The 8,579-nt window shown below is 34.5% G+C and overlaps 1 protein-coding gene and 1 pseudogene across 1 annotated transcript; both read right to left on the reverse strand.

Moving 5' to 3' along the window:
• Positions 1-284: 284 nt before the first annotated feature.
• On the reverse strand, positions 285-2,155 carry LOC125830661 (gibberellin 20 oxidase 2-like). Its single transcript, XM_049509842.1, has 3 exons — positions 1,656-2,155; positions 786-1,107; positions 285-554 (listed from the first exon to the last, which is right to left on the reverse strand). Exons 1-3 carry the CDS (start codon positions 2,153-2,155, stop codon positions 285-287), a joined length of 1,092 nt encoding a protein of 363 aa, XP_049365799.1.
• Positions 2,156-4,260: 2,105 nt separating this feature from the next.
• Positions 4,261-7,681, reverse strand: LOC125830626 (NADPH-dependent oxidoreductase 2-alkenal reductase-like; annotated as a pseudogene).
• Positions 7,682-8,579: the final 898 nt, after the last annotated feature.

The raw sequence follows: 8,579 nt of genomic DNA on the forward strand, positions 1-8,579 counted from the left end.
ATTTTAGATTCTATCTACTACATAACAAACAATAGAAATCGAGAATGTCATATGATTGAGTATTGACTAACACAAGACATGTATTTAAAGACTAAAAATCCAACTAAAAAATAGATAACTACGTCCTATATTTCAGATTTCATCAACTTCATAAGAAACAATAGAAATCAGGTCTAACTTAATAAAATTACTGCAGTAAGAAGATCTGTTGTTCTAAGCCAAATATTCAACATATATAAAGAAAATTCCAAGATCTTCAATTTTGAACCTCCTATGTATAGCTCTTAAGGTTTTGTACTATTGTGTTGAAGCCAATTTGAGAAAGCTTGAAGCGTGTTTGTGTCAGCTGGGTGATGCTTCTGTGTAAACTCAAGGAGGGTAGGCCATGTGAAGTCGGGATAAATTCGAGGGTTATTGGAGTCCACCAATTCAGTTGGTGACCTCACCACCTTATCTTTGTTTGGACAAAGAAAGAAAACAAGTGATTTCCTAGGACTATAGTTGTTTACCACTGCTCTATGCAAGCAACTTTTGAATATTCCATTTGATAGCGCCTACAAAAAGGCAAACACCAAATTTGTTATAACCCCACTTGATCAATTAAGCGAAAGACATCATATTCATGTTGTACATATGTCCTAAGCCCTCATCATGTTTACCATTGCATATTATGTGAAAATCTCCTATATTATTTGTCTAATAAATATATATTGCTTGTCTAATTGTCTCTATTTATATGCAGTACATTAGCTTATTATATAATTCTAACATGTAAATTTGCTTACCATAAATGTGTCGCCTATGTTAACCAAAAAGGCATTGGAATTTGGATTGATGGAATGCCATTCGTTATCCACAAAAACTTGAAGTCCGCTAACACAATCTTGATGGAGAATGGTTAATGATGTTGGATCATAATGAGGCCATGTTCCTAAGGTGAGCTCTGGATTCTGACATGGCGGATAGTAGTTGATTCTCATTATGGATTCATTGTCTTTGAAATAATCTTTAAAGTGGTTCTTCTGTACGCCTAGACTCATTCCTAAGAGCTCCATGATACTAAGAGAAAGTGTGCTCATGGAATTGCAATATTCTTGATAAACATTCCTGTGTAATTAAAGGGGGAAAAAGTTAATTTATTTACAAAACTGAAAAAAATAGAAAAATAGATACTCCTTCGATTTCAATTTGGACCAGAATGCCCAACTTTGTGGTTTTAAATATGTCATGTGAAAAGTTGAAATTATAGAGTTTCAAAAAAGAAGAAGAAAAAAAGAACAATTTTTAGAAACTGACTAAAAAGAGAAGTAATGCTCTCTCTGTTCCTTTTTATTTGTCATACAGATTAAAAATACTTGTTCCAAAATAGTTGTAATTTAAAATATAAAGAGAGAAGTAATAATTCTTTTCAAACTTTGTCCTTAACATTAATTATTCTAGAATTAAGAGGCACATATGTAGATAAAGATCAAACATATAATAAGGGATATATTGGTCTAACAACACTCCTTATTAATTTTTTCTTAAGGGTTGTGCCAAACCTTATCATGACAATTAGAAAAAGAACAGAGGGAGTATAAGAAAAAAAAATGAAACATAGCAGAGGTATAAGAATTTTTTTTTGAAACATAGCAGAGGTAGTCAGTTGTCCTTACCCAAGATTGTTAAAACTTTCACCCATTGTCCTTTGGAAATACTCTTCAACTATATGCGATGAGTCTTCTTTAGCAGAGTATTGAAAAGAGAGTGTCTCTTTCCAAGGCAACTTTGACAGAAACATTCCAGTAAAGCTGCTAGCATAGCCACAATGCTCACCAATTTTTCTCTCAGCTTTTTGCTTTTCAGAGAGAGGCAAGTTAAAGAACATGTCCATATTACGATGGGCGTTGGAGATGAGATTAACATCAACTCCATGGTTCACTACAAGGAAGAAACCGTGACTCCTGCACGCTTCACCAACAAGCCTAGATGCTTGTTGTGCCGTGGCAGGGTCACCAGAAAAGAAACCCCCTAAGTCGATAAGGGGAACCAGAAGTTCTTGTGCTATAGCACAATCCTTCTCGTTGTGTTTCATTTGGGATCCATCAAAAATTAATGGATTTTTCTCATCTACCATAGATAATTTATCATTTGTGATTATACTATCTTTGGCCATTGAATGGAAGGGTTTGTTTTTTCTCTCTTGTGCAATGAGTCACAAGTGAATATGAAGTAGTAAGAGTGAATTGTCAGGAGCCAAAGTGAAGCATTATATAGGGTTTAATGATGCTTCCATTTGGGTAGAAGTCCACATGTTGTTTGTTTTTTCTATTGTTTATCTGAGAGTTTATTACTGTATTAGAGATATGTTTGACCATAAATTTTGAAAATAATTATTACTATAGATATGTTTGACCATATATTTAGAAAATTTATTAATGTATTAAAGATATGTTTACCATAAATTTTGAAAATTTATTGTTAAAGATATATTTGACCATTGATTTTGAAAATTTATTACTATATTAAAGATATGTTTGGCCATAATTTTTTAAAATTTATCATTAAAGATATGTTTGACCATAGATTTAGAAAATTTATTACTGTATTAAAGATATGTTTGACCATATATTATAAAATTTTATTACTATTAAAGATATGTTTGACCATAGATTTAGAAAATTTATTATTGTATTAAAGATATGTTTGACCATAGTTATTAACAATTTATTATTAAAGATAAGTTCGATCATAGACTTTGAAAATTTTCTTCAAAAGATTTCCAAGTAATAGTTTGCTGAGAAGGGCTTAATAATGCTTTAAATTGGGGTATAGGTCTATTACAAAATATACATAGACATATCTACCCATATTATTCATAGAATAATTATGGATAGAGATAGTTAAGGATTTTTTCTAATTTAGTTTCCTTAGATAGATATCCTTATACACCTACAAATAACTCTTATTCTTAAAATAGTACTACAAGGAAATAGATCCATTGACTCTTTACATTTTATATGGTACTCTGTCTAAAATACTTGTCAACTATTGAGTTTACACACTTATTAAGAAACTATAAATAGAAGGGTAATTTTACTATATCACCCTTTGAATATTATAAATACAATGTTTTGAAAAATGTAAAAGTGAAATAAATATAATTAATGATAAGAGTAAATTATGAACTAAATGTAAAATTATCCATTGATTTCATAAAGTGGACATGTATTGTTGGACATTTCAAAATAGTATAGTGGACAACTATTGTTGGGCAAATGGAGTATCACTTATCAGAGTAGGTCCATCCCCATTTGGGCTCCTGTTCCACGGTCTAATTGGGCATGGGCGTGAAGAGAGGTGTTAGAGTGGTTAAAGTCCCACATTGAATGGGAATTGGCTAGTAGTCTCTTTATATGGACTTGGACATTCTTCTCCTCATGAGCTAGCTTATGGGGTTGAGTTATTCCCACTAGCATTAGTCGGTCAGGATCAACGTGTATTTTCGAAATGAGCAAGTTTCCTTTATTCACAAAACTTATATGTCATTCAGAAGTTATTGATACTTGATGTAATGACGGAGGCTGCACATGAGCTTTAAACAATGGTCCAATGCCATGGTATCATCTATGGACGATCAAGCATGGTTCATGCCATAGGACTTGATTTCTACTCATCCCACCTCTGTGGTGGCTGGGAACTTCATATTGTTGAATCTGATACCGATTTGGAGTTTTACATTGTAAGTTGAATGAGCTAAATGCCCCATCTATGACTTCACCGCGATCCTGTTCTGTTTGTTTGATGCATGCCTATTACTCTGTACATTGTTAGCTCACTATGTCATAGACACCGGTAGCACCTTCCTTACTTATTAATGATTACACTTTGCTTAGCTTGTTCAGATAAACTCTTCTTTTTGCTTAATATCTTTGGGTATATGCTGCAACTGATATATCCTACGTGTGGTTGCAACATATACCCATGGATCATTTGTTTTCTGGTCTTTTAATCTTTATTTTCCAGTTTTCGTATTCTAGTATAATAAGATGTTTGAGTTTTCTTCTCTGCTTTACATAGGTGGTTCTACTACTAATTTTTCAGCTGGCTATGACTTGCTTCCAACTCTATGTCGAGATGGCACTGCAGACTTCTCGAGCACTTGAATCACCAGAAATCTTACACCTATTAAATAAGAGCATCAAAATGGATTACAACTTGAAAGAAGCACATATAAGTTATTGTTCGCTAATATGACGGAAGTAAGTAAGTTCTTGACTTATTAATTCATGAATAAATATGCCAACAATCATGAATCTTCATATTTTTTCACTCATCTGCAACTTTGACAATCTTTTTGCCTATATTGTCGCCATTGAATAGTCCAATAAAAGCAGAGGGAATGCTTTCAACGCCTCGTGAGACATCTTCAATGGTCTTGAGTTTTCCACCTAGGAGGTACTCAACTGTTTTCGGCAAGAATTCAGCATCACATTCATGAGATAAACTGCAAGGAATCCGTGGATGGTAATCCTTTTGTAGACTATATCCAACATCTCCGGAGCAGCTCGTGTACTAGCATTCGTGTACTCAGAAATAATCCCACAAACAGCTACTCTGCCGAATGAGTTCATGTTTGCCACTGCTGCTGCTAACATCCTGCCTCTCACGTTGTCGAATTAGACATCAATCCCTTGAGGGAAACAACTTTTCAGAACTGATTTAAGGTCAATTTGTTGTTTATAATTAAATGCATCGTCGTATCCAAGTATCTCCTTAAGAAAATTTACCTTTTCTTGACTACCAGCATAGCAACAACATAACATCCATGTAATTTAGCATACTGTCTTGCTAAATGCCCTATCGAATCTGAAGCAGCAGACACAAAAACTTTCTCCCCTAGCTTCGATTTACACACTTCGACGAATTCACCATAGGCAGTTGGTCCTCTAAATTCAAAAACTCTGACATGATAAGACAACGGAAAGCCCATATTAGGATCCGACTTATTCAACAATGAACCTTCCTTTATTATACTATACTCTCCCCAGGTAAGTAGCCCTGCTACGAAATCATCTTTTTTGAACTCAGGTCGATGAGAGAACAACACACTTCCTACACCATAACTTTCAATGGACTCACCAAGAGTAATGGCAGTTGCAAAACTTATGGCTCCTTGTGACGAACTTTGGATCTTCATTCGATTTATCTGATACGGATCGATTGACACATGATAACCAGGTTTTGGGGGCGTTTTTATGAAATTGGCTAGGTTTTCCGCTCTTATGCTATTATTCTTTTAGTTTATGCAATTCTTTAATATTACTGGGTTTGAGGCTGACTTGTCTTGGTGGGATAGATGAGTGCTATCACGTCCATTTCAGGGTCATGACATTCTCTCTCCTTTCCGTATAACAATAAATTTTTTATTGTAAGTATACTTTCTCTACTCTTATTTTAATTATATGTTTTAATATTTGAAGTTGAAAGTTTTGTTCTTCCGTTGTTCTTTCTCTTCGCTTTTAAATTTCTTTTAAGTACTATTCATATTTTTAGTTTTAACATTTAATGTTAATGTGTCTATCACATTTTGATCATTAATGTCTATGGAATAATTGGGATAACAATTAAAGTATATGGATAATAGTTGTAGCATTTACTACTTTTTGCCTATCCTTGCGGATTCAACATATTTTTGTTGCCGGTTTCATCATTATATGAGGAATCAGTATCTAATAACTCCAATATTTATTTTGATTTGTATCAGTATTGAGATTTAATAAGGCTTCTTCGAGCCTTCTTTTAAATTTTTCTTTGGAGAGCTTGGAATCCTTCTGTGAATTTGGTATTAACTTATCATTGCGGACTGCTGGCGCCTATCCTTTAATTCTAATAGTCTTGCTTAGATACTTGAGTCTTTCAAATTCATGAATGTCGAAGAACCAACTAATAATATAAGAAATCCTTTTGGCAATAAAAAAGGTGCATAATTTAATATCTTCTTATAAGGTAGAGATATTATGCTCCACCTGAAATTTATTAAACTATGGTCTACACGATTATTCTCCGCAATAGAGAAAAACTTAAAATAAATTGTAAATTTTGGAAAGCACACATACACAATGATGGAATTGATTTTATTAATGATTTTATGATAACCAAGGATGTAAATGATATAATATTAGGTATTCGTTTCATCACCCAAAGAAAACCCTATACTACCAAATTAGACGACATCAACACCATTATTTAACGAAAGAATCTTATGTTCCCCTACCTAAACAATATGTAAAAAGATGAAAATAAATACATAAAATATGAAACTATCTTTAGGATAATTTTACTTTCACAACAAAAAAATTATTTAATAAAAACTATTCAGCCTTGTATTCCACCTAGAATTTGCTTGGCCTTCTTTGTCATAGCTCTAGGTGTTACCAAATTTCAAAATAATTTCATAAACAATGACTACAACGCAGCCCAATATATATTTTACAAGGGATTCATCTAAAAAAAAATATTTTCCAGATGGAAAACCTTATTATCCAGCTGTACTTTTAAAATAAAGGGAGGAAATAATTCCCTCTGAAAATTTTGACAAAAGAATTTTTAGGGAAATAATGAGACTAGGGACCCTAGTAGTTGCACCAAGCCTAACATACATAAAATTGTACCAGGTTCCTTATAATCATACCAATTATATGTCTGGGGTCGATGAGCTTTCAATAGGAGAATGGGGTATGTGGATTATGTATAAACCATTCAAAGGGGATTAAAATTCGAGTATTGTATACTATATAGATAATTTTTCTCAATTATATGCTCATTTTTTACTAAATCTATATCCTTTAAGATAAATTCATAATACCTCTATGTTTTAAGGGGATCGACTGTCATGACCCAAAGTACACCCTATGTGTGACATGACGCATAAGACCCCGACATGCCTTACACAAGCTACTTGACATAAATATACACATAGTAATAGACAAAAGCAAAGAATTTTATATCAAATAAAGAGTTTGACATTTCAAAGCGGAAGTCTAACATAGTCTTGACAAGCCTTTTTACAACATCAAAGAAGTGGTCGGGATGTAACCCGTATACCACGTACAATATCCAAAAATAAATGACATAAGAAAGCAATAAAGGTGACATGGTCCTCCGAGTATGAGGACTCACCAAGTCTTCAAATCTCTAGAGTGATCATGTTGCCACGAATGAAGGGAGAGGAGTCATCAAGCCCTACATTGGTGAAATAATTCAGGCACAAATATGCATTAGTACATTTAATGTACTATGTATGAGGGATATGCTTTAAAATGTAAAACATGAACATAATACCCTTGAGTTGGTAAGCCGCCAACTCCATTTTCTCAACCGTAGACAATACCATGATACCTACTATCTTGTAAACCTCATCAGTAAACTCTTTTAGGATCCTCATTAAGCTTAGAACCATGGAATTTCAGAGGATTCATCCTAGTGAAGTCCCTTATCCTTGCCGTTGTCGTACCAACATTTGGGTTCATGGGAGAATTAGCCTCTCTATTGGCTTGGGCCGTTATAGCTTGATCCAACACTTGGAAAGTAGCTCAAAAGTCACTTTCTCGGATAAAGGATCAACCAAAACTTGAGGAAACTCGGGCTCCATATTTTCGTTACCCCCACTCCTTCTCACATAAGCTCTTCGAGGGGCCATATCTTTAAAGGGATCAAACACAATTTAGGAGAAAGATCATTATAAAGATAGACTCTATCGCACAACTTTAGGGTAATGAAAGAAGCAAAGAGTCCTAAATGTATTGTAGCCTTCTATTCATAAATGTGGTGCTCTTCATACTTATGAACAAGACTCTAGTCAACACGACTTGTTAGATATCCTAGTATCTTTTCTAAAACCTTGTGCTCTGAATACCAAGTTTGTCACGACCCAAAGTACACCCTAGGTGTGACAAGCTGCATAAGACCTGGAGAGGCCCTACAAAAGCCACTTGAAAAACATGTACAAATAGTAATTGATAAAATTAAAGCATTTTATATCAAATAAAGAGTTTGACATTTCAAAGTAGAAATCTAACATAGTCTTGTAACACCTCAGATTCGAGAAAAGCTAGAAAGGGGTCAACCGGGCAAGTGCCCAAAAGTGGACCATGGAACCCTCCATGGAGCCCTAGATGGGTCGTGAAGGGGAGCACAGTTTGTTGATGGGCTTGTGAGGTCTTACAGAACCTGCCCCAGACAAGTTCCACCTTGACGGATGGCCAGACGACCCATGGTGGTGTTGATAGGTCGTCAAAGTGGTTGTCAAATAGGTCAAATCAGAAGAGGTTCTTCCCTAGTCACAAGACCATGGGGTCAGAACGGCCCATGAAGCCCCACATGGACCGTGAGATTGTCCATGAAAGGGATTTATAAGACTTAGAGTTTTGGGTCAACTTCAAACGATCATTGTTTTTAACACAAAATTAATTAGGTGGCCCCATGACCTATAAAATTAAAGATCTCTAAGTCCTCTTTCCAACGCCACAACGTTTTCCTACTAACTAGCTTGGAGTAAAAAGTTATGCCTGAAATAGTGAAGCCCTATCGAGCGGAGC

The sequence above is a fragment of the Solanum verrucosum genome, unplaced genomic scaffold (assembly GCF_900185275.1).
Source record: "Solanum verrucosum unplaced genomic scaffold, falcon-dt-bn FXZP01000297.1, whole genome shotgun sequence".
Taxonomy (NCBI): domain Eukaryota; kingdom Viridiplantae; phylum Streptophyta; class Magnoliopsida; order Solanales; family Solanaceae; genus Solanum; species Solanum verrucosum.